The sequence below is a fragment of the Hypanus sabinus genome, chromosome 21 (assembly GCF_030144855.1).
Source record: "Hypanus sabinus isolate sHypSab1 chromosome 21, sHypSab1.hap1, whole genome shotgun sequence".
Classification (NCBI taxonomy): domain Eukaryota; kingdom Metazoa; phylum Chordata; class Chondrichthyes; order Myliobatiformes; family Dasyatidae; genus Hypanus; species Hypanus sabinus.
In genome coordinates this window covers 26484316-26511266 of record NC_082726.1, presented here as the reverse complement: position 1 = coordinate 26511266, position 26951 = coordinate 26484316, and the positions used below count along the sequence as shown (strand labels likewise).

At 42.2% G+C, this 26951-nt stretch overlaps 1 protein-coding gene across 3 annotated transcripts in view; it reads left to right on the top strand.

Annotated features, from left to right (window-relative positions):
• Positions 1–13729, top strand: part of rec114 (REC114 meiotic recombination protein) — a 39305-nt gene extending 25576 nt beyond the window's left edge. For 2 of the 3 annotated variants that reach the window (XM_059946885.1, XM_059946883.1), the window contains one exon: positions 7795–8169. In XM_059946885.1, the coding sequence (XP_059802868.1) occupies positions 7795–7959 (165 nt within the window). In that variant the 3' untranslated portion in view covers positions 7960–8169. Of the gene's footprint in view, positions 1–7794; positions 8170–13128 lie in introns of those variants that run through there. The other variant, XM_059946884.1, reaches the window with a different exon arrangement.
• Positions 13730–26951: the final 13222 nt, after the last annotated feature.

Below are 26951 nucleotides of genomic sequence, written 5' to 3'. Positions count from 1 at the left end.
ATTGAGTCCTGATGAAAGGTCTCAGCCTGAAACATTGATTGTTTATTCTTTTCCATAGATGCTGCCTGGCGTCCTGAATTTCTCCAGCATTTTGTGTGTTGCTGGCTTTCCAGCATCTGCAGATTTTCTCATGTTTGTATGTAAAGCTGTTTGCTTTCTTTAGTTACAGCTTAATTTCACAATCTATTATTTCATATTTTCCTCCTTTGAAATCTTTTAAATATTGTAATACAGTTTTAAAGTGTGCCTAAAATTAGGAAAGCATAGATTGAGTAACTGTGAAGGATATTAAAATATGTGCAGATGCTGGAAACCTGAAATAAAAGTAGAAGCCAGGAGAGATTAAATGCTGGGGAAAATCTGCAGGTGAGGAAGCATCTGAGGAAAGAGAAACAGTTCACATTTGATGTCGAAGAACTGCCTGATCCTACTGAGGTTTTCCAGCGTTTGCTTTTATATCAAATAGGAAGGACTACCTCCTGACAATAGGGGTAATGAACAGTGAGCATAGTTCTTGGGTAATACTCACGAGGTAAGTCAAAAAATATGAAATCATCCAGTGTGTGTGATATTTTGAATTCACTGACTGAAACTATCATCTAATTTTAAAGTGGATAAACTTAAGAAAAGCTATAACCTACAATGAGACCTGGAAAATGGTTTCATCATAATGATTGTTATTTGGAGCAGCAGGCAAACAAAAAGGCCAAAGAACCATAATTCCACCAGTGTTATTTTGTTTATGATCCATGTCTGTCCTAAATTTACTAATGAAAAGATGGCCAGTAATTAAGAAAATTAGAAGCAAAGACATTAACAGCACTGATTAATAATGAAAGGCATTATTTCTGCTTGTATTTTGTTTCATGCAGACACAAATCTAATTCTGTAGTACCATTACTTATTGTCTGTATCTTGTGATTTTATCAATATTTGAGATATGACAACTCACATAAGAAATGTTGAAGTTTCTTTTAATATTAATAACATCTGTGAGATCTTGCATAAACCATACCAAAGCAATGTCTTTCATTGAAATAGCATTAGAATTGCATGACAATAGCCCAGCAGGCACACTCAAACGGTTCAATTAATATCAGAGAATATAGAGTATACAATCTGAAATTCTTACTCTTTGCAGAGTCATCCATGAAACAAGAAAGCCCAAAGAATGAATAATAATATATCAGAACTCCAAAGCTCCTCTCTTGCACAAGCAGAAGCATTAAACCCCCCCCCCCACAACTTCACCAGCAGAAGCACCACCCCCACCTACCATGCAATCAATAGCAAAAGACCCCAAAGAAATGCTGATCTAGAGTTCATCAAAAACTACAGCCCATCCTAACACACTGGTATCTTATACAGGCTCTCTCACCAGTGAGGGAGACAGAGGTCACTCCTGCAACAACAAGGTCAGCAGCTCGCTGTTCCAATGTTACAATCTTCTGTGTTGCCTCTCCAAGCCCCCTGAATCTGGGACCAACAGGCTCTCGCCCTCCGTGAGAGAGAGGTAATGCTTGAGTACAAGAGTCGTCTTCCGACAGCAGTGCACACCACTTGCTGTCAATATCAGTCTCCCACAACGCTTCAGTCGATGAAATCGGTGAGGAATCTGGTCATCCACAGGGCCACTCCTAAAAGCACACATCTTCCAGGCTGCACAGCCAGTGTGAAAACACACTGCTTTCAGAGAACCATAGTTTGAACTGTAGATCATGAGCTCCGACAGAATCTCAGCCACCTTGTAAAGAAAAGACACAAGAAAGGAAGAACAAGCTGCTTCATGAGCGATCTGGAAGAAGTCGCCTGGATCTACAAAAACCACTGGTACCATCTTTCCTAGCTCCTCCCCTAACTAATTTGGGAGATGGGTAAAAGAAACATCTCATTCCTGATGGGACAGATTACCTCATGAAGACAGATTACTTTTTCAGTTTAACCCTCCAGGAGAAGATGGAGTCAGTGCTTTGTTTGTTAAGCTAGGTGTCTGTTGCCAGTCATGTCTCACTCAGGACAGTATTTTCAATGTCAAAGCACAAAGATCCTCAAGCTATTGTAGCAGAGTTGTTTGGAGTTGTTGCAGCTGGGGCTGTTCTAGAGGGCTCTGATGTTCAAGGTTGTGTGTTCTGCGCATGACTTCTTACAGCACATGATCATTTGCATCTTTTCTCCTGTGTGAACTTGACAGAGTGAGGCCTTGTTCCGTTGGCAAGGGTTCCAAGACAACTGGAAACCAGCCTTTGGTGCAGGGAAATGATTGCTCAAACATTTGTAACATCCCTTGTCTCTCAGCATGCGCTCACTCATTCTCAAGAAAACACGTATACACAAATGGGACCGACACATCATTGTTCATTACCTTTCCTCACTCCCCTCCATTGCCTGCTCTTACCTGACCATTCCCACCCTTACTCTTCCCTGTTTGTTGGTTCTTTGTTTGACTGTCACCCAGCCACACTTTGGCTGCCCTAAATTCTGAGCCCTCCTATCCTGGTTGTTCTCCAACCTCACTGCTTCTTATGACAAACTTGCCAACATCAATTTTGCCATTTACTGAGAGCAGATAGTGTTGTTCTTGCAGAAGTTTATCAGAAGTGGATTATGCCTCTGGTAATTTCTTGATATTGGAATTAGCGTATTATTTTCACATGCATTGAGATACAGTGAAAACTTAGTTTTACAAGCCATCCATTCAGATGATTTCAAAACACAAGTTCATGAAACAGTACAAAGAGAAAAGCAATAATAGAAAGCAGAATGTAGTGTTACAGTGACAAAGAGAATGCAATGCAAATAGACAATAGCTTGCAAGGGCCACAGTGAGGTAGATTGTGAGCAAGAGTTCATCTTTAAGGTACAAGAGGTTTGTTCAGGAGACTTAACACAGGGATAGAACCTGTCCTTGAGCCTGGTAGTACAGGTTTTCAAGCTTTTGTATCTTTTACTATAAGGGGAAAGAGGAGAGAATGACCAGAGTAAGTGTGATCTTTGATTATGCTGGCTGCTTTTCCGAGGCAGCAAGTTGTTGACAAGAGTCCGTGGAGGGGAGGTAGCTTAGTGATGGACTGAGCTGCATCCATAAATCCATGCAATTTCTTGCAGTCTTGGTCAGAGCAGTTGCCGTGCCATGCGTCTGGATGGGAAATATCCATCTATAAAAATTATTGAGGGTCATTGGGGATATGTTGAATTTGCTTTGTCTTTAGAGGATGACAGGATGTTGCATGTTTTCTTGACTATAACATCTGCATAGTTGGATCCCAAGCATAAAGCTAAGTCTTCACAGGAATGGCTTAAAGTCACCAAAGTTAATACATAGAACATAGAAGTCCACAGCACATTACAGGTCCTTCAGCCCACAATGTTGTGATGACCAGGAAACCCTACTCTAGAGACTGCCTAGAATTTCCCTTGCTCATAGCCCTCTTTTTTTTTCTAAGTTCTATGTACCTGTCTAAGAAGCTCTTAAATGACCCTATTGTATCTGCTTCCACCACCACTGCTGACAGTGCATTCCATGCACCCACCACTCTGTAGAAAAATTTACCCTGACATCCCCTCAATATCTACTTCCAAGCACTTTAAAACTATGCCCCCTCATGTTAGCCATTTCAGCCCTGGGAAAAAGCCTCTGGCTATCCACATGATTAATGTCGCTCGTCATCTTGTACACCTCGATCAGGTCACCTCTCATCCTCTGTTGCTTCAAGGAGAAATGGCCAAGTTCACTCAACCATCTAGGCAACATCCTTGTAGTCTCCTCTGCACTCTCTATAGTATCCACATCCTTCCTGTAGTGAGGTGACCAGAACTGAACACAGTACTCCAAGTGGGATCTGACCAGGGTCTTGTATAGCTGTAACATTACTTCACGGCTCTTGAGCTCAATCCCACTGTGCGGTTCTTTGTGGAAATGGGACCTGCTCTCAGGGCCTCATGACTGGCTGCTTTTCGATATGCCAAAGATGCGGCCTGGTGACTAGTGCGCCTTCAGGGTGCCAGATTTTTGTGGCTCTGGAGGCAGGTGGATTCAAGGCCGGTGCCCCCACCAGATGTGTTGTGGGAGTACTTGGAAGATTGAAAGTAGTGAGCTGGCTGAGTGCACAGAGCTCAGAAAAAGCAATGCAACAGACTTTTAATGCCATAAATCAGCAAGTTGTTTTGTTATCTCCCCTATCACTGTGAAACAGGGACAAATTTTTCCATTACTGGGGAGTGAGAGTCTGTGGTTTGTTGAATTACCAGGTGAACGAGTAGTCTTTGGGGTACTGCAAGCCTGTGTCTTCATTGATGTTTTGCTGCACACTTGAGTGCTCAGTGGGGGCTGCCAATGCTTTTTGCTGGTGGGGAGGGGGGTGTCGTTGCTTCCCTGAAGAACACCACTGGTCACTGATCTTCATGCAGAATGCAAACCATCTACAACCACCCTTTGCCTTCTGTGGGCAAGCCAATTCTGAATCCACAAAGCAATGTCTCCTTGGATCCCATGCCTTACTTTCTGAAGGAGCCTTGCATGGGGAACCTTACCAAATGCCTTACTGAAATCCATATACACTACATCCACTGCTCTACCTTCATCGGTGTGTTTTGTTACATCCTCAGAATTCATTCAGGCTCGTAAGGCACGGCCAGCCCTTGACAAAGCCATGCTGACTATCCCTTATCAGATCGTCTCTCCAAATGCTAATAAATCCTGCCTTTCAGGATCTTCAACAATTTGCCCATCACTGAAGTCACACTCACTGGCTTGCAGCTACTATTTTCATCCCTGTTGATGACGCAAAGATCATTGTAAGAGGCTCAGCAATCTCCTCCCTCGCTTCCCACAGTAGCCTGGGGTACATCTCATCCAGTCCCGGTGACTTATCTAACTTAATGCTTTTGGAAAGCTCCAGCACATCCTCTGAATGTCTACTTGCTCAAGCATTTCAGTCCACTATAAGACATCCCCACAATTGCCAAGGTCTTTTTCCCTGGTGAATACTGAAGCAAAGTATTCATTGGATACCTCCACTACCTACTACGACTCTATGCACATGTTTCCACTATTGCACCTGATTGGTCCTATTCTCACATGGCTCATCCTCTTGCTTTTCATGTACTTGTAGAATGCCTTAAGAGTTTTTCTTAATCCTGCTCACCAAGGTCTTCTCATGGCCCCCTCTGTCTCTCCTAATTCCATTCTTAAGCTCCTTCCTAGCAACCTTGTCATTTTCTGGAGCTCTAATGGAACTTAGTTTCTTGAACTAAGCTTTTATTCTTAACTAGATTTTCTACATCCTTTGTACACCATGGTTCCTTCACCCTACCATCCTTTCCCTGCCTCAGCAGAACTTGCTAATGCAGAACTCTATGCAAAAGTTCCCTGAATATTTGCCACATTTCTGCTGTGCATTTCCCTGAGAATATCTGTGCCCAATTTATGCTCAAATTTCCTGCCTAATAGCATCATATTTCCCCCTAGCCCAATTAACTGTTTTTGCAAATAGTCTACTCCTATTCCTGTCCAACGCTGTGGTGAAGGAGATAGAGTTGTGATCACCACCTCCAAAATGCTCTCTCACTGAGAAATCTGATACCTGACCAGTTTCATTTCCCAATGCTAGATTAAGTGCAGCCTCTCCTCTAGTTGGCTTATCTACATATTGCATCAGGAAACCTTCCTGTACCCCATGCGCTAAAGAGATGCCAATCAATAGTAAAGTTTAAAATCTCCTATCACAACAATTCTATTATTATTGCACTGTTCCACAATCTGCCTCCCTATCTGCTCCTTGATATCCCTGTTACTATTGGGGGCGGGGGGTGGGTTCCATATTAAAAAAACACCCAGTAGTTATTGCCCATTTCCTGTTTCTGACTTCCACCCACCCTGACTCAGTAGACCATCCCTCCATGACTTCCTCTTTTTCTGTAGCTGTGACATCATCCTTAATTAGCAATGCCACACACCCAGCTCTTTTGCCCCCCCCCCCCCCGATCTTTTTGAAACATCTAAAGCCTGGCACACTCAGCAGCCATTCCTGTTCCTGAGACATCCAAGTCTCTATAATAGCCACAACGTCATAGTTCCATGTATTGATCCACATACTAATGTCCTGGGGTGACCAAGTCAGGGTCCAGACCTCTAATTGAGAATTTGTGACTGGACTTGAAAAGGGCTATTTACTCACAATCCCCATGCAATCTGACAGAGCTTGAGCAGTTTAATAGAGACCTAGCTACACAGGCTGTAATTGTACTAAATACTGCCTTGAAGGGGATGAATACTTGTGCAATCAATTATTTTGTGTTTTATACTTGTAATTGATTAGATCACTTTGTAGGCATCTGTTTTCACTTTGGCAGAAAAGTCTTTTCCTGTTGATCAGTGTCAGAAAAAGCCAAGTTAAATCCACAGTGATTCAATGTTGTAAAACAATAAAAGATGAACATTTCCGGTGGGAGGTGGGTGGTTGCTGAATACTTTTTATATGCACTGTAACTCATTCACAACACACAAAATAATATTAGCACAAATAGCACCTTATTTGTTAATTTATGACAAGTTAAAAAGTAAGCAGTATAATGCTGCTGGTGCTTCATATGTGATGAGGCATTAGTGGAACTAATACATGGTCAGTTTTTAAACAGACCATAAGAATTCAGGCTTGTAGTGGAAATAAACATTGTGCTGTGTCTTAAATTTTCCAGTCCAGTGTCCAAGTGTGGAGAATGCCCTCTTGGGCATTCTATATGACATTAGATTCTGTTAACCATTGTACATGGCACCAGCAAACTTTCGAACTAATATTCCAACAATATACCGTATTTGTTCTAACACCAAGTTATGAGTCTGAAGGATCTGCAACCTGAAGTGTTAACTCTTTTCTCCTCTATAGATGTTGCTTGACTAAGTGCTTCCAGAATTCATGTTTTTGAAATCTGTTTAAATTGACATTTTAATAACTGACATCACAACTGCATTAATGTTGAATAATGCTATTCAATATTAATAACTTCGGCATAATGTCACAGCTATATTTATGAAATAAATAAATCCACAATCAAAAATGAGAGAACTTGCTTCTGACTGTAGTGCTGATGAAAATGGAATATTCAAAGGCAAAAATGCGGTCAAGTTAACAATGATTAAATTTGTTAACTTTTGCTGTAAACCACCTTGGTCAAAACAGCCTCAAAGGACATTTGTATATTGATGATCGAATGATTTTTTTTTACCAGTGTGCACAGTAGGTGGTGTTGGTCTTCAGCTTTGCACTGCTGGATTTGTAAATCAGTCCTTTTGAGATGCAAATTCAGCCAGAACATTTTTTTTGCTAGTAATGATAAATCATAACTGATGCAACAGCAGAGAAAATTTACCAACTTAACATACGGTAGTTCAGCACTGGAGGAAATCTACCCAGGTTTAATGTTTTTATTGAATATATTGAACTTTTATTATTGTACATTTCTGGAGTAAAAATAATGAGATTATTATTTTTGGCCACATTGTCAATACATATTTAAACAGGTATCCTTAAGTTATCTTTACATTTTAATCAATATAGTATTCTGGCAGGCTGGCATAAGAAATTATTAAATTTGGTACTTTGTTCAGAACAGGCACTGTCTAGCATCTGCAATGTGTCTGGCACAAACTGTGGGTCAAAGGGCCTGTTTCCATGTTGCTCTGTATGTTCTATATCAAAAAAAACTCTACATTAAAGCTCTAGAAAACAACTCATGTTCAGGTATTTATGTTAAATTAGGATTAGATTTGTAACCTGGATCTTTGTTTCCCCACAGTCTATGCTGGGAGATAAATCTTTTAATCTGCCATTGGCCTATCAGCATTCAGCATTGAACACTGAAGAGTTGGGTCCTTTCTTAAAACTCTGTCTTATGGATCAGAGCTTTCCAGCATTTGTGGAACAAGTGGAGCAGGAACTTAAAAAGCTCATAGAAGAATGACTATGGCTTGACTTCTCTTGGTTCTGCAGAAGAGAATTGTTAGAAGTTGCATTAACTTTTCCTGTTGGAGTTCTTCAAGTTATATTAATGAATCTCTCTATTTTGGCCTTTCCATTCTAGATTATTAACTTAATTGTGTTTTCATTAGTAAATGAGATTTGAATAATTATTAGTTCATATCTAATGACTTTGTTGGAATTAAAACTGTGAAAAATTTCTTAAGGAGCGTGTGTCTTATGTTAATTAATGGATTATATGAAATGTTCTGTTGAGAATTGGCCTAAGCTGAGAGATAAATATCTAAACTGGTGCAGCTTGAAGCTATAGGGACCAGAAGGTCATGGGTTCTTGTCAGTTGCATATTGCAATACATTAGATCATTGCTTGGGTATTGATATACTAGGCCAGGATTTCCCAAATTTTTAATGCCATGGACCCCTACCATTAATCAAAGGGTGCATGGTCTCCAGGTTGAGAACACCTGAATCTAAGCTGAGATTTTCTTTAAAATGTATTTTTGATTCTGTCAAAAATATTGTCAGAAGTGTCAGAAGCATTATGTCAGAAGTGGAGAGGGGCACACAACTGGAGAAAAAAATCTAGCAGCACTTAAAAACAGCACTGCATATGAACACACCCTTTAGGCCAAGATGACCCTGCTGGCCAAGACGATACATCAAAATGAAGTCCCATCTCCTCATACATAATCTATATCCCTCCATCCCCTGCCTGTCCTTGTGCAGTCTAAATCCCTCCAACAGTTGCTATCTGCTTCTGCCACCTCCCCAGGCAACTCATTTTAGACAGCTACCATTTTATGGGGGGGGGGGGGGTGGGAAACACACTTGCCACACAGATCACCTTTAAACTTTCCCACTTTTGCTTTAAGCTTGTGCCTTCTAGTTTTTGACATTTGACTTTGACTGCCCTATCTGAGCCCCTCACAATTTTACAAACTTCTATCAGGATACCCCTCAGTTCTTCTAGAGAAAACAATCCCAGGTTTGTCCAACCTTATTGCTAATTCTAATGTGGGCAAAAACCTGGTAAACCACTCCTGCACACTCTCAAAACCATCTGCATCCTTTCTGTAATTCTCTAATGTGGTTCATTGTTCCTTTCTGTGCCCTGTGGTGTATCAGGCAGCAACCTTCCCATTTCTTTATCATTTTTGTCTGTCTTATGAGGCAGAGTTCATAGCTCAGTGCTCAACCCAGCACAGATGGGAGGCATGCAAGCAGCTGGCTGGATTGGAATCCAGGACCACTCGCCTCGAAGTCTAGTGCAGATGGCACTGTACTCCAGCCGGCATCCAAATGTGGCCTTACCAAGTGTCGATAGACTCCTTCTCAGAGTAATGTATTTAAATATAAAGTAAAATAACCCAATTATATTGAAATACAGTTATCAAAATATTTAAAAAAGCAAATTTGTGATATAGTAATTATGTGCTTTATTAATACATTAAATAACAAGTAGTGATAAGTGCTGTAAATGATATTTTGAGATACTTGTAACAAATGTAATGTGATATGAAAATATCTGTGATTTCTATTGGTGACAAAGTCACAAGTACTGCAAAAATACTAGTGTGGATTGGTGCCAACATTCATAATTGAAGAAAAAGCGACACTTCAGTAAGAGAATAGTGAAAATAAAGATGTAGATTTTTACTAACTTCATGAACCCCCCAGGTTAAGAACCCTTGCTTTACACCCTGTCTAATGAAAGCAGATATACCATACATCTTGTCTACTACCCTATCTACTTCCTGTACTAGAATTAGAAGCATTTGCACCTCTGGAAAAATTTATTGTAACAGATTTGGACCAATCTATTTAAAAAGTAGAAGAGGGAGACTACTGCAACTCTCATAGTAAAAAGAGGGTAATTTTTACTGAAAGAAATAATGAGTAGTGAAATATTTGTAATGTTAGCTTTATTTGTCACATAGACATCAAAACGTACAATGAAATGTGTCAGTGTTCGCAATGTGCTGAGGGCAGCATGCAAGTGGCATCAGGATTCAGTGTCTACACAGCGTGTCCACAACTTGTTAACCATAACGAGTATGCCTTTTTGGAATGTGGGAGGAAACTCATGCAATCATAGGGAGAAAGTACAAACTCCTTATAGACAGCAGCAGGAAATTAAACCTGATCTTTTGATTGCTAATGCTGTAAAGATTTACACTAACTGCTACAGTACCATGTCACTCACATGTAAATTGATATTTAAAGTTTTCTCAGGAACATTGCTATTGAAATTGATCTAGTTCTTCTTGTTGATTCAAAGTTATCGTAAGCAAACTGAAAAAAGTTAGTTGCCTTTCCCAACCCTGGAATTGTATCTGAATGGATAAAAGATGAGAGCTAGAAATAGAAGTGCCATCTTCTAATAGGTTGAAGCTGCTTTGTAAGTCACCTTGCATCGGTTTGTGAGAGTAGCAAAAAGAATGAGATCTTCAGTTGTGAGGTTTGCAGAACAGCATTTGCTTTCCTTCTGTGATACTGTACTGTTCTGTTACCAATTCTTGCATATCCACACTTAGTCCAATGAATGTGCTGTAACATCAACACAAATTTAAGTAGCTTTCTTCCACCCATTGTGAAAGTATTGCTACTGGATGAATATAGGCAATAGTATAATCATACAGGACAGAAATCGGCACTTAGGCACATCCCCACCCCCATGCTGACATTCAAGAAATTTGTCTATGCTTATCACCATCATTTGATCCATGACTTAATATGTTTTGTCAATTCAAGTGCTTACCTAGATACTCGTTGAGTGAATCTGTCCCCAGTACCCTCTCAGGCCTTGCATTCCATCTCCAAATGGCTTGTGAGTCAAAAGGATTCTTCCTTTTATCTCTTCTAAACCTCTTACTCCTTACCTTAAACCTATGCCCTCTAGTTATAGATATCTCTACTACAACAATTTTACTACTGTTCACGCTATGGTTTTTAAAATTCTGTGCATCTCATCATTTTCCGCCTCAGTCTCTCTGCTCCCATGCAATAAAACCCATCAAATAAGGTCTCTGCTCACAACTGAAATGCTCCATGTCAGGCTACATCCCAGTGAATCTCCTCTTCACGCTACCGAGAACAACTGCATCCTTTCTATAATAGGGACTTAAACTTGATCCAAAATTCCATTAGTGACCCTGCAACTGTTTTATAACTGTACTATGAATTCTCTGCTCTTATACTCTGTGCCCAAATATTGAAGTCTAGAATCCTGTATAGTGCCTTCAGCACCCTATGTGACTGCACTGTCACCTTCAGAGATCTTTGAACTTGTTCTCCGGTACTGGGTTCCTCAATACTCCTTATGGCCCATTCATTATGTATGTACTCCCTTATTTAACCTCCCAAAGTATATCATTTCACATTCAACAAGATTAAATTCCAACTGTCAATGCTCTGCCCAATTTATAGCTGATTAATATCTGAAAACAATGACGGGGGTGGGAAAGTGTCAGAAGAACCTGGATAGATTACTGAACAATGACTGCTGGAAATATATTCTCTGTGTACGAGAGATTGGGGAAAAAACAGGAATGCAGCAAATAGCTCCCAGCAGATGTTGCAGTTGAATACTCATGCCCACCCTGCCTCCTCCCATGTGCTAATAAAAATATTGAAGTCGTCTTTACTAACGGAATGCTGTTTTCTGAGTGCTAGGAACACAATGAATGCTGTGTAGGATGAAGTGGAACTGCAGACCAGGACAATTAAGATAGTAAATCCGTGCTGTTGAGAGTCAGAAGGCTGATGGAAATTCATCAGATTGAAATGTTAACTCTTTCTCTATCCATGTATACTCACTGATCTGTCAAAGTTGAGTTTAATGTCATATGCACAAGTATATGAATGCATAAGTGCAATGAAAAGCATACTTCCAGCAGCATCACTGACAAGTAGCTTCAGATGCACTACATTCACAAGGAATACTTAACAATCTGAATTATGCAAGGAGTAACACAACTAAAATTTTAAAATTCCGAAGTCCATTGTGGTGTGAAGTTTTGCTGTAATTTAAGTAGTGATTAGGGTTGTGTAAGTTATTTCGTGAACCAAATGGTTGAGGGAAAGTAATTGTTGATGAACTTTGTGGGACTTTGAGCTTCTGGACCTCCTGCTTGAAGGTAGCTACAAGAAGATGGTATGGCTGTGGATCTTTGATGATAGATGTTGTCTTCTTGAGGTGAAGAGCCTTCTGTCTGCAATGTACTGGTTTCTGATGAAGATTCTGGTGTTTCAAGCACCTGCTGGCTTTACCCTTCTTGGTGGTAGATAAAAATGCTTCCAGTGGATGAAATTCGACGAGTGGATGTGGAGAGGATGTTTCCTATGGTGGAAGTGTCTAAGACCAGACAACAGCCTCAGAAAAGAGGGGTATCCTTTTAGAACAGAAGTAAGGAACTTCTTTAGCCAGAAAGTAGGTGAGAATCTGGAATTTGTTGCCACAGGCAACTGTGGAGCCCAAGTCTTCACATACATTTAAGGCAGAGGTTGATAGATTCTTGACTGGTCAGGGCATGAAGGGATACGGGAGAAGGTAGGAAATTGGGACTGAGAGGAAAAATTGATCAGCCATGATGAAATGACAGATCAAACTCAATGGGCCAAATGGCCTAATTCTGCTCCTATAATTTTACGATCTGAACCAGGCACATATTTTAGGTAAATTTAAAAAAAGATAAGTTTATGTAGGAAAAACTTTAGAACAATGTGCTAGAAATGTGAATTTAACAATTTGGGTAGTTGGTATAATACTGACCTTCAGATATGAGTTATATTGGCAGGGATATGGGGTAATTGAAAAGGGTTATCAGAGATATGATGTTCTAGAGGGTCAATACAACATTTGGTGTCTGTGTATTGTGTGGTTCATGAATATTAATTGTTACTTTGTTGGTGAGTCACTACTATTAAGGAAACTTATCTCATTCACATTGTGTGTACCATGAAGTTGAGAGTTTTCTGTCACAATAAATGCATTTGTTTCCAAAAAATGCTGGAGGAGTTCACCATATCACACAATGACTTTGGAAAAAAATATACAAACAATCTTCTGAGCTGAGACCTAATTAGTATTCATTCACCAGGAATTGAAAATGAGTCTTAGCCCAAAATGTTGAATGTTGATTTCTTTCCACAGATGCTCTCTGACACACTGATTTTCTCCAGCATTTTGTAAGTGATGGTCAAGATTTCCACCTTCTGCAGAATCTCTTGTGTTCTCAGTGTCTTGGAGTCATTTGGGAGTTTGAACCACAGGAAATCAATGAACAGGAGTGCAAGTAGAAGAGGCGTCTTCACATGAGGATACGATTGAAAATTTGAAAAGCAGCACTTCTTGGCAATTTTTGGAGTTTGAACTGCAGCCAATCAGTGAAGAGGATTCATTAGTAAGGTCAATAAAATCAAGACAGGCAAGCAGAATGGCTATTGTTGGAGTGGGATAGTGTTAGAGTGGGGAGTCTTTGGCTTTGGTTCATCAGGCTACGGCAAGGTAAGCATCTGGTAATTTCCTTTATCTTTCATTGCTCATCTGTTAGAACATAGCTAGTGCAGTAAGAATGTCTGTGTGTGCTGTGTTGTTTTTGTGAGATGTAGGAATTCTGAGAGACCTCCAGCTTCCCAGATAACCAAATCTGCACCAGATGCACAAAGCTGCAGCTTGATGACCTTCCGCTCAAACAGGAGATTGAGGGTGTGATAGGAGCTACAAGGAGGTAATCATCCCTAGGTTGCAGGATACAGGTAACTGGGTGACTGTCAGGAGAAGGAGGGAAAATGGACAGCAAGTGCAGAATAGCCCTGTGGCCATTCCCTTCAATAATAAGTATACCTTTGTGGATACTGTTAAAGGGTACCACCTACTGGGGGGAGCTCTGGCACTGAGTCTGGGTGCTGAGGCTCAGAATAGAAGATAGGTGAAGAGGTCTGCAGCAGTGATGGGAGATTCCATAGAGGAATAGAGATGAGATTCTGTCAAGCTGATAGAGACACCCAGATGGGGCCAGGGTCAGAGTCATCTCGGATCAGGGCCATGACATTCTAAAGGAAGATGGTGAGAAGTCAGAATCTTGGTACATATTGGTACCAATGACATGAGTAGGAAAGGAGAGGAGGTCCTGAAGAGAGATTTCAGGGGGCTAGGTAGAAAGCTGAAAATCAGGACTCCAGGGTAGTAATCTCTGGATTGCTCTCTGTGCTGTGCACCAGCGAGGGTAAAAATAGAAGCATTTGACAGATAAATGTGTGGCTAAGGAACTGGTGTAGGGGCAGGGGATTTGGTTTTTGCATCATTGGGATCTCTTCCAGGGAAGGTGCAACCTGTACAAAAGGAACAGGTTACGCCTGAACCTGAGGGGGACCAACATCCTTGCGGGCAAGTTTGCTAGAGCTGTTTGAGAGGGTTTAATCTAACTTGGCGGGGGGTGGTGGTGGGAACTGGAGAGTTAGGACTGAGGATAAGGTAGTTGGTTTACAAACAGGTATTCTCCAGCAAGGGCAGGCTGATTATAGGACAAAAATGCAGTCAACGGGATGAGTTGCAATGTAAGCAAACAAAAATAAAGTAGATTTTATTATCAAGGTACATATATGAGATTTATTTTGCTGTAGGTATACATGACAAATCTATAGAATAGTAACTAACAGAGGCAGAAGGATGAGCCAGAGGACAGAAGTCAACAAGCTCTGCAAATGCAAATATAAATAAATAGCCATAAATAATGATAACATGTAATAATGAGATAAAGAAGCCTTAAAGTGAGTTCATTGGTTGAGGGAATATCTCAATGATGGGACTCTTGATTTGGCCCACAACAGCAGTGTCATCAGCAAGCTTGAATATGGTACGGGAGCTGTGTCATGAAGACATGGGTGTAAAGCAAGTAGAACAGGGGGCTAAGCACACAACCTTGTAGTGCACCTGCGCTGATGGAAGTTGTGGAGGAGATGTTGCCAAAGCTACTGCAAGTGAGGAAATAATGAGCCTGATGGCTGAGTGTTAGTAACTGTTCTTGAACCTGGTCGTGCGAGTCCTGAGACACCTGTACCTTCTACCTGATGGCCGAAAAGACCATTGTCTGGGCAGTGAGGATCTTTGATGATGGATGCTGCTTTTCTACAACAACATTTCATGTAGATGTGCTCAATGGTTGGGAGGATTTTACAAGTGAAGTACTGAGCCAAATCCACGACCTTTTGTAGGATTTTTTGCTCAAAGGTATTGGTGTTCCCATATCAGACTGTAATGCAGCCAGTCAGCACACTTTCCACCACACATCTATAGATGTTTACCAAGGATTTCGATGACATGCCAAACCTCCACAGGCTCCTGATGAAGTAAAAGCACTGTAGTGCTTTCTTCACAATAATATTTACATGATGGGTGCAATGTAGATCATCTAAGATGGTGACACCCAGGAATTTAAAGTTACTGACCCTCTCCACCTCTGATCTTCTGATGATTACTGGCTCGTGGACCTCTGGTTTCCGTCCCTGAAGTTACAATTGGTTCCTTGGTTTACTGACACTGAACGAGACGTTGTTGATAATACACCATTCAGCCACATTTTCAGTCTCCCTCCTGTATGCTGATTCATCATCCCCTTTGATACAGCCCACAACAGTGGTGTCATCTGCAGACCTGTTTATGGTGTTAGAGCTGAACTTAGCCACACAGTCATAGGTGTAAAGTGAGTAGAGCAGGAGACTAAGTACAGATTCCTGTGGTGCTCGTGTGCTGATGGAGATTGCAGAGGGGATGTTTTTGCCAATCTGAACTGATTGGATCCATCTACACAAAGTTGTATTGAGGCCAAAGTCTTGGAGTTTACTGATTAGTTTTGAGGATATGATGGTGTTAAATGCTGATCTGTAATAGATAACGAGTGCTCTGATATATGCATCTTTCCTGTCCAGATGTTCCAGTATTGTGCAACGAGCCAACAAGATAGTACCTGCTGTAAACCTGTTTCTTTGGTAGGCAAATTGGAGCAGATCCAAGCCACCATTCAGAAAGGAGCTGATATGCTTCAACATCAGCCTTTCAAAACACTTCATTGTAGATGTAAGTCCCACTGGGTGATAGTCAGTCAGATAGCTTATCACAGTTTTCTTGGATCATTGGGAGACATCAAGGTGTGCAATGGTTCTTCCCTGTTCTAGAGGTCAAGGCAAGCATAGGTAACATTGAGGTCATCTGGAAGCCAAGCTCTGCTGTCCCCGATGTTGCAAGATTTAACTTTGTTGGATGTTAGGACATTCAAACCTTGCCACACCTGTTGAGCATCCCTCATTGATTTCAGTCTAATCTGGAATCTCCACTTAGCCCGAACGATGGCTTTCTGGAGATCTACCTGCACCTCTTGTAGCATTCTTGATTTCCAGACTGAAATGCCAATGATTTAGCTCTCTGATCTGAAGATGAAAGGTCTGAGGGTAAATTACCTGGACCAGATGCTCTATGCCCCAGAGTTCTGAAAGAGGTGGCTGAAGAGATTGTGGAGGCATTATTAATGATCTTCAAGAATCAACAGATTCTGGCATAGTTTGGGAGGACTGGAAAATTGCAGATGTCACTCCACTCTTCAAGAAAGGAGAGAGAAAGAAGAAAGTGAAATATAGTCAATAGACAATAGGTGCAGAAGTAGACCATTTGGCCCTTCGAGCCTGCACCACCATTCTGAGATCATGGCTAATCATCTACTATCAATACCCGGTTCCTGCCTTGTCCCCATATCCCTTGATTCCCCTATCCATAAGATACCTATCTAGCTCCTTCTTGAAAGCATCCAGAGAATTGGCCTCCACTGCCTTCCGAGGCAGTGCATTCCACACCCTCGCAACTCTCTTGGAGAATAAATTTTTCCTCGACTCTGTCCTAAATGACCTACCTTTTATTCTTAAGCCATGCCCTCTGGTACTGGACTCTCCCAGCATCTGGAACATATTTCCTGCCTCTATCTTGTCCAATCCCTTAATAATCTTATATGTTGCAATCAGATCCCCTCTCAATCTCCTTAATTCCAGTGTGTACAAGCCCAGTCTCTCTAACCTCTCTGAGTGAGACAGTCCGGATATCCCAGGAATTAACCTCGTGAATCTACGCTGCACTTCCTCTACAGTCAGGATGTCCTTCCTTAACCCTGGAGACCAAAACAGTACACAATACTCCAGGTGTGGTCTCACCAGGGCCCTGTACAAATGCAAAAGGATTTCCTTGCTCTTGTACTCAATCCCCTTTGTAATAAAGGCCAATATTCCATTAGCCTTCTTCACTGCCTGCTGCACTTGCTCATTCACCTTCAGTGACTGATGAACAAGGACTCCTAGATCTCTTTGTATTTCTCCCTTACCTAACTCTACACCGTTCAGATAATAATCTGCCTTCCTGTTCTAAGTCCCAAAGTGGATAACCTCACACATATTCACATTAAACGTCATCTGCCAAATATCTGCCCACTCACCCAGCCTATCCAAGTCACCCTGAATTCTCTAACATCCTCATCACATTACACTGCCACCCAGCTTAGTATCATCAGCAAACTTGCTGATGTTATTCTCAATACCTTCATCTAAATCGTTGATGTAAATCGTAAACAGCTGTGGTCCCAATACTGAGCCCTGTGGCACCCCACTAGTCACCACTTGCCATTCCGAGAAACACCCATTCACCGCTACCCTTTGCTTTCTATCTGCCAACAAGTTTTCTATCCATGTCAATATCTTCCCCCCAATACCATGAGCTCTGATTTTACCCACCAATCTCCTATTTGGGACCTTATCAAATGCCTTATGAAAATCAAGGTACACTACGTCCGCTGGATCTCCCTTGTCTAACTTCCTGGTTACATCCTCGAAAAACTCCAATAGATTAGTCAAGCATGGTTTGCCCTTGGTAAATCCATGCTGGCTCAGCCCAATCCTATCACTGCTATCTAGATATGCCACTATTTCATCTTTAATAATGAACTCTAACATCTTCCCCACTACTGATGTTAGGCTGACAGGACGATAGTTCTCTGTTTTCTCCCTCCCTCCTTTCTTAAAAAGTGGGATAACATTAGCCATTCTCCAATCCTCAGGAACTGATCCTGAATCTAAGGAACATTGGAAAATGATTACCAATGCATCTGCAATTTCCAGAGCCACCTCCTTTAGTACCCTAGGATGCAGACCATCTGGACCTGGGGATTTGTTGGCCTTCAGTCCCATCAGTCTACTCATCACCGTTTCCTTCCTAATGTCAATCTGTTTCATTTCCTCTATTACCCTATGTCCTTGGCCCATCCATACATCTGGGAGATTGTCTGTGTCTTCCCTAGTGAAGACAGAACTAAAGTACTCATTAAATTCTTCTGCCATTTCTCTGTTTCCCATAACAATTTCACCCAATTCATTATTCAAGGGCCCAACATTGTTCTTAACTATCTTCTTTCTCTTCACATCCCTAAAAAAGCTTTTGCTATCCTCCTTTATATTACTGGCTAGCTTGCGTTCGTACCACATTTCTTCTCCCCGTATTGCCTTTTTAGTTAAGTTCTGTTGTTCCTTAAAAATTTCCCAATCATCTGTCTTCCCACTCACCTTAGCTTTGTCATACTTTTTTTTAAATGCTATGCAATCTGACTTCCTTTGTCAACCACTGTGGTCCCTTTCCCCTTTGAATCCTTCCTTCTCCGGGGGAGAACTTATTTTGCACCTTGTGTATTATTCCCAAGAATACCTGCCATTGCTGTTCCACTGTATTTTCTGCAAGGATATCCATCCATTTAACTTTGGCCAGCTCCTCCCTCATGGCTCCATAGTCTTCTTTGTTCAACTGCAACACTGACACCTCCGATCTGCCCTTATCCTCAAATTGCAGTTAAAAACTTATCATATTATGGTTACTACCTCCTAATGGCTCCTTTACTTCAAGATTGCTTATGAAATCCTGTTCATCACACAACACTAAATCCAGAATAGCCTTGTCCCTTGACTCTCACAGCTACCTGGACTATTCCTCTTCCCACCCTGTCTCTTGCAAAAAGGCTATCCCCTTCTCACAATTCCTCCGTCTCCACCTCATCTGCTCTCAAGATGAGGCTTTTCATTCCAGGACGAAGGATATGTCTTCGTTTTTTAAACAAAGGGGCTTCCCTTCGTCCACCATCAACTCTGCTCTCAAATGCATCTCTCCCATTTCCTGCACATCTGCCCTCACCCCATCCACCCGCCATCCCACTCAGGATAGGGTTCCCCTTGTCCTTACCTACCACCTCACCAGCCTCCAGGTCCAATGTATAATTCTCTGTAACGTCCGCCACCTCCAACGGGATCCCACTACCAAACATATTTTTCCCTCCCCCCCTCTTTCTGCTTTTCGCAGGGATCACTCCCTACGCGACTCCCTTGTCCACTTGTCCCCCCCCATCCCTTCCCACCGCCCTCCCTCCTGGCACTTATCCTTGTAAATGGAACAAGTGCTACACCTGCCCTTACACTTCCTCCCTCACCACCATTCAGGGCCCAGACAGTCCTTCCAGGTGAGGCGACACTTCATCTGTGAGTTGGCTGGTGTGGTATACTGAGTCCGGTGCTCTCGGAGTGGCCTTTTATATATTAGTGAGACCCGATGCAGACTGGGAGACCGTTTTGCTGAGCACCTACGCTCGGTCCGCCAGAAAAAGCAGGATCTCTCAGTGGCCACACATTTTAATTCCACGTTCCATTCCCATTCTGATATGTCTATCCATGGCCTCCTGTACTGTCAAAATGAATCCAAACTCAGGTTGGAGGAACAACATCTTATATACCAGCTGGGTAGCCTCCAACCTGGTGGCATGAACATTGACTTCTCTAACTTCTGTTAGTGCCCCTCCTCCCCTTCTTACCCCATCCCTGACATATTTAGTTGTTTGCCTGTTCTCTATGTCCCTCTGGTGCTTCCCCCCTTACCCCTTTCTTTCTCCTGAGGCCTCCCGTCCCATGATCCTTTCCCTTCTCCAGCTCTGTATCACTTTCACCAATCACCTTTCCAGCTCTTAGCTTCATTCCACCCCCTCCGGTCTTCTCCTATCATTTCACATTTCCCCCTCCCCCCAGTACTTTCAAATCTCTTACTATCTTTCCTTTCGGTTAGTCCTGACGAAGGGTCTTGGCCCGAAACGTCAACAGCGCTTCTCACTATAGATGCAGCCTGGCCTGCTGTGTTCCACCAGCATTTTGTGTGTGTTGTTGTTTGAATTTCCAGCATCTGCAGATTTCCTCATGTTAGCCTTGTCCCTGGTTGGCTCTCGTACAAGCTGTTCCAAGAATGCATCCCGTAGGCACTTTACAAACTCCCTATCTTGGGGTCCAGCACCAACCTGATTCTCCCAGTTCACCTGAATGTTGAAATCCCCTATAACTACTGCGACATTACCTTTGCCACATGCCAATGTTAACTCCCTGTTCAACTTGCACCCAATATCCATGCTACTGTTTGGGGGCTTGTAGACAACACCCATTAGGGTCTTTTTGCCCTTACTGTTCCTCAGTTCTATCCACACAGACTCTACTTCTCCTAATCCTAAGTCCCCCCTTGCAAAGGACAGAATCTCATTCCTCACCAACAGGGCCACCCCACCCCCTCTGCCCACATTTCTGTCCCTACGATAACATTCATTTCCCAGGTTTGATCTCCCTGCAGCCATGTCTCCGTTATCCCAACATCATAGTTACCCATTCGCACCTGAGCTTCAAGCTCATCCGCCTTATTTCAGACACTTCGTGCATTCAGATATAGAATTTTTAGCCCATTTGTCCTCTCTCTGTTTAAATCGCTGCCTATTGTACTTAACCCAGCTCCCCAAACTCCCATCGGGCTATACGCCCCTTGAATTTTGTTGTCCTTCCTAAATTTACTTATTCTTTCTGCACATTTAACTCCATGTTCCGTCAGACCATCCCTCTGTACGTGTCCTCCTTATCACTTGTCCGCCTCACCTTTCTCTACTACACACTTAATATTCCGGAACCGTGTAGTCCCCACCTGTCCTTTATTCTTCATCTCGCTATCCTCTCTCACATTCTGGATCCCTGCCCCCTGCAAATTTAGTTTAACCCCCCCCCCCCCCCCCCCCCGAGCAGCACTAGCAAACTTTCTTGCAAGAATGTTAGTACCGCTCCAGTTCAGGTGTAAACCGTCCAGTTAGTCAGCCTTAGTGGGAAGATGTTGGAGTCAAAGATGTGGTGCTCAACTCGGCCCGTTTGTCCTTGTTTGGTGATCTTTCATGATAGATGTTGTCCTTTTGAGGAAGTGACTCATGGTGAAGAGGAATGTGACAATGATGTATTAGGTTGAGTCTAATACTCTGCAATTTCTTTATGCTCCTGAGTATATATTGTAGCTCTAAGAAGAAAGTGAGCAAAAATAATTAAATGGGCACTAACAAAAGACGATATGCTTTTCAAATTGTTAATGATGAAAATCTTGGAATTAGGCACTGGGCGGCAGTGTTGTGCATAGCTGAGCCTAACATTGGAGCAGCCATAGATGTCAGCTGAAAAGGAAATGCTTTCCACAGTTTATCAGCAGTAAAACATACTCTTTTCAATAAAAGCAAGAAAACCAGTTTTGCTGGATAGGCGGAAGAATGAGGAAGTTAAATCAATGTGGAATGGAATACTGTTTCTTTCAAATTCATCAATGCAAAACCACTTAAGTTGCCAACCAGCTTTTGCACCATTCATTGCCCAAGGCCCTTGTTCATTGTTGATCCAGAAATTCCACCAAAGGGGGGGCTTAGAAAACAATGTTACCTTTATGTCAGTCATGACTCATGGTTATACTTACGATGGTAGGGAAATCCATGATTTAAACAAAGCCTTCTAGGAGGACAGGAGGATGAATACAGGGCCCTGATAGAGGACTTTGTCAAATGGGTCAGCTAATCATCTGCAGATCAACATTAGTTAGACAAAGGAGACTTTAGGAAGACTAAGCCTGCACTGCTCCCTGTTACTATTGATGGTAAGGACATGGATGTGGTGAGGACCTACAAGTACCTGGGGGTGCACCTGGATGACAGACTTGAGTGGAGCACTAACACAGAGACTGTGTACCAGAAGGTAAGAGTCGTCCCTACTTCCTGTGGATACTGAGGTCCTTTTCGAGTATGCCAGCCTCTCCTTTACATGTTCTACCAATCTATTGTCGCCAGAACAATCTTCTACACGGTGGTGTGTTGGGGCAATGACATCAACACGGGTGATGCCAAAGGGCTCAATAAACCGATTAGAAAGGCTGGCTTTGTTATAGGAGTCACACTGGACACTGGAGGCTGTGGTAGAACAAAGGACCCTATGGAAAATCCTGGCAATTCTAGACAATCTTTCTCACCCTCTTCATGCCACCTTGGCTGAACAGAAGAGCACTTTTAGTAATAGACTAAGATAACTACCCTGCTCCAAAGAGTGCTATATGAGGCCATTCTTCCCCTCGGCCAATAGGCTCTATAATAAGTCCACCTCTAATCGGAGTAGTGATGACCCCCTCCTGTTAGACTGTTTATGATAACTTACTTTTTATTCTTTCTACCTCTCGTAATATTTTTATCTGTGCTCTTGTAATGCTACTGTGACACTGTAATTTTCTTTGGAACCAATAAAGAATAGATTATCTATTTATTATGTTCATGCAGATCATCAGGCACACAATTTTTCCTTAATCCTACCCTCATCCATTTTATTCTTGCCATGTTAACATCAACTTTCCCCCAGACTCTACCACTTACCTACACATTTAAGGGCAGCACCATAGCAAAGTGATTGGTATGTCGCTTTGCAGTACAGGCAACCCGAATTCAATTCCTGCCGCTGCCTCTGAGGAGTTTTTACGTTCTTCCCATTACCATGTGGGTTTCCATCAGGTGTTCCGGATTCCTCCCATGGTCCAAAGACATACCGGTTGGTAGGTTAATTGGTCATTGTAAGTTATCCCATGATTAGACTGGGATTAAATTTGGGACTTGTTGGGCAGTGTAGCTCGAGGGGCAAGAAGGGCTACTCTGCGCTGTACCTTGATAAAAATCAAATTTAAAATACAGAGGCAAGATAGATTGGCTGGTCAGGTGATGTCACAACAACAACCTTGGAGAGCAAGGAACTGATTGTGGATTTCAAAAAAGGGAAGTCAGGAGAACACATTGTCTGCACTGGAAAGCTGAGCTGTTTCAAATTCCTGGGTGTCAACATCTCAGGGGATCTATCCTGGGCACAACACATTGATGCAGTCACTAAGACAGCATTCCAGAGGGTCTAATGTACAGTATTGTAAGAGGCTGCAGAAGGTTGTAGACTCAGCCATTTCCATCATGGGCACAAGCTTTCCTACTATTGTGGACACCTTGAAAAATTGATGCCTCAAGAAAGTGGCATCCATCATTAAGGACCCTCACCACTTTGGATGTGCCCTCTTCTCATTACTACCATCATGGAGGAAATACAGGAGCCTGAAGACCGAGACTCAACAGTGTAAGGCTGCTTCTTCTCCTCTGCCATCAGATTTCTAAATGGTCCACGAAGACTACCTCCCTATTCCCTATTCTCACTATTTATTTAGTTAGTTCATTAGTTTTCCTGTATCCCACGGTAATTTTTATGTCTTCCTCTTTACTGCTGCCACAAAACAACAAATTTCATGACATATGACATTGATAATAAACCTGATTCTGATTTATAGTGGACATTTAGCCTACCAAAATTTAGCAACTGGAGCATTGGTAGGAAGACACCACAGTCAAAGGAAAAATGTGCAAACTTCACATAATGGTATCAGAGGTTCTAGAGTTCAAAGTCTGGAGTTCGGTCTCATCAGCAAGTCCTGGGGTCAAAGGTTGATTGGAAATCCAGAAAGTGAGGCATAATAGTGGAGGCCCTTGGTCTATGAGTCTGCAAGTTGATTGAGAAGTTGGGGGCTTGATGTCTGTGAGTTTACTGAAAACCCAGAGACTGCCTATACCGGGGGTCGGCAACCTGCGGCTCCCGAGCCATTTGTGGCTCTTTCACCTCTGTGCTGCGGCTCCCTGTGGCTTTGGGAAATAATTGGTCAGTATTTAATTAAAATGTATTTTATGTTAGTTTGTTAGCTTTTGAAATGTAATTCTAAATTTGAAGATTATGGTGATCTTGTACAATCTAAGTGTGGCGACACATTTCCTGGCACATCCGAAACGGCTCACAATTAGCCAGCATTCCGGCTAAGGGAGATAGCCTACGGGGGTTTGTGAGTACGCGTCTTTTGCAGCATCTGCGTCCATGGGGGCTGGGTTGAGGGAGGCTTAAAAGCAAGGCTGTTTAGTTCAAATAAAGTTATTCGACTGCAGTTTACTGACTGCGTGAGCACACCGCTACAACGTGTTTTTATCGCTATTAATATACGTCACCACTGCCAATACCTGACACCCGCCAGTGCGCGATTTCTTTAATTTTTCGATCCAAGGTAAGCCAACTATGGAGAATTCTAAAAAAAGAAAAGTGACTGAAGAAAACAGAACGTTTAATGATACGTGGACAGATTCATTTGCTTTCACTGTTGACGAGACTGGTTTACCGGTATGCTTAATATGCAATGAGAAACTAGCAAACAACAAAAAGTCAAATGTCGCAAGGCATTTCCAGAGTAAACACGCAGCCTTTGCTCAAAAATATCCGGATGGAGATGAGAGAAAAAAAGCCGTTTCGGAACTGATGCGGAAGGTTGATCTGAGCAAAAATCATTTCCAGAAATGGATGAAGTCTGGAAAATCAACGACATACGCCAGTTATATTGCTGCTCAGGAAATAGTCAGGCACGGGAAGCAGTTTACAGATGGTGAATATATAAAAGAATCTTTCATTAAGATTTCAGAACATCTATTCACGGACTTTAAAAACAAGAGTGAAATTGTGCAGAAAATCAGGGATGTGCCCCTCTCTGCAAAGACTGTCAAAGACAGAACCATAAAAATGGCAGAAGACATCACAAGACAGCAAATTAAAGACATCAATTCAGCTGTGGCCTACTCGATTGCCTGTGACGAGTCTAAAGACAAAGGTGATATTGAACAAATAGCGTTGTTCTGCCGGTATGTAAACTCTGCCGGGCCACAGGAAGAACTGATTGAGTTGATACCTCTAAAAGACCAAACACGGGGGGAGGACATCTGTGAGGCTGTCTTGAATTGTTTAAGAGCCAAAGGAATAAAGACCACCCATCTGGTGTCAGTAGCTACTGATGGGGCTCCGAATATGACGGGAAAGCACAAGGGATTTGTGGCTTTACTGCAGAAGTCGCTGGACAGAAAGCTGCTGACTTTTCACTGCATCTTGCACCAAGAGGCACTGTGCGCTCAAACATTTCCTCCGGAATGCACAGAAGTAATGGATGTTGTCATTCAGATTGTCAATAAAATAATGGCAAAAAGTTTAAATCACCGTCAATTCCGTTTGTTACTGGACGAGATGGAAAGCGCATATTCTGATCTCCTGCTGCACAACAAAGTCCGGTGGCTGTCCAAAGGGGAGGTGCTGAAACGCTTTGTCGCGTGTCTGGAAGAAGTGAAAACTTTCCTGGGCAGCAAAGGGCTCACCTTTCCTGAGCTGGAACAGCCAGAGTGGCTGGAAAAGCTACACTTCATGGTAGACATGACAGCGCACCTGAACACGCTGAACACAGCTCTTCAGGGGAAAGGACGCACAGCCCTGCACATGTTGGAGGATGTTTTGGCATTCGAGCGCAAGTTGACAGTGCTTGCCAGAGATTTACAGAAAGGCACTTTGTCTCACTTCCCCAATTTGAGAGAGTTCAAACAAGGTCACGACATGATAATTTCGGAGTATTTACATTCTGCAATCATCGCAATGCAAACGTCGTTTGGGAAACGCTTCTGTGAGTTCAGAGAGGAAAAAAACACATTATCCTTCCCGGTCACTCCCTTAAGCATCGATCCTTCCCTACTGAATACGACTGCATTGGCAGGTGTGAGTCAACCTGATCTTGAGATGGAACTGGCCGACATAGCCGACAAAGACATATGGGTGTCCAAGTTTAGACGCTTGACAGCAGACCTTGAAGATGTTGCCCGTCAGAAGGCCGTTCTTGCTCAGAATCACAAATGGAGTGATATTGAAAACCTTCCAAAACCGGACAAACTTGTGTTCGAAACATGGAATGCTATGCCCGACATTTATGTAAACATGAAAAAGTATGCGCTTGGAGTCCTGTCGATCTTTGGATCCACATATGTATGTGAGCAGGTGTTCTCCAACATGAACTTTATTAAAAACAAACATCGCGCACGCCTCACAGATGACAGCTTGCGATCCTGTGTAAAGATGAAGGTGACGTCATACAGCCCTGATGTGCAGACGCTGTGTGCTGAGGTCCAGGAGCAGAAATCCCATTAACCAAGTATGATAAATATTTTAATTGCCTATTATTTTATGTATATTCATATTTTTTCATTGTTCAGTGAAATAGTCCTTTTATTTTTCAGGCTGACAGCTGGCTGATGTTATTTTTGGTTTGCTGCTGGCGGCAAATTTAAGTTTGGCGTTTTTCATAAATACAAGAAGGACTCAAATAGATGTTGAGTATTTTACTTAAAAGTAACCTTCAACCCAACGTCTTTTTTTCGGAGTTCAAAATGTTTTTGTTGCATGCAGAAATGTAATTTTGTTTTATCTGCAGGAGTTCATCAATTTCATAAATGCAACACATTATAGTTTGTTTATACATAGCATAAAGGCAAAAAAAACGTTGTATGCAGTGTTATTTCATTTTAAATGTCAAACGGGTTTTGCGGCTCCCAGTGTTTTCTTTTCTGTGGGAAACGGGTCCAAGTGGCTCTTTCAGTGGTAAAGGTTGCTGACCCCTGGCCTATACTGAGGTTGGAGGGCTGCTGGTGTGTATGTGTGGGTAGGTGGGAGCGAGGAAAGGAGCTTGTTTTGCAGTTTTCTTGT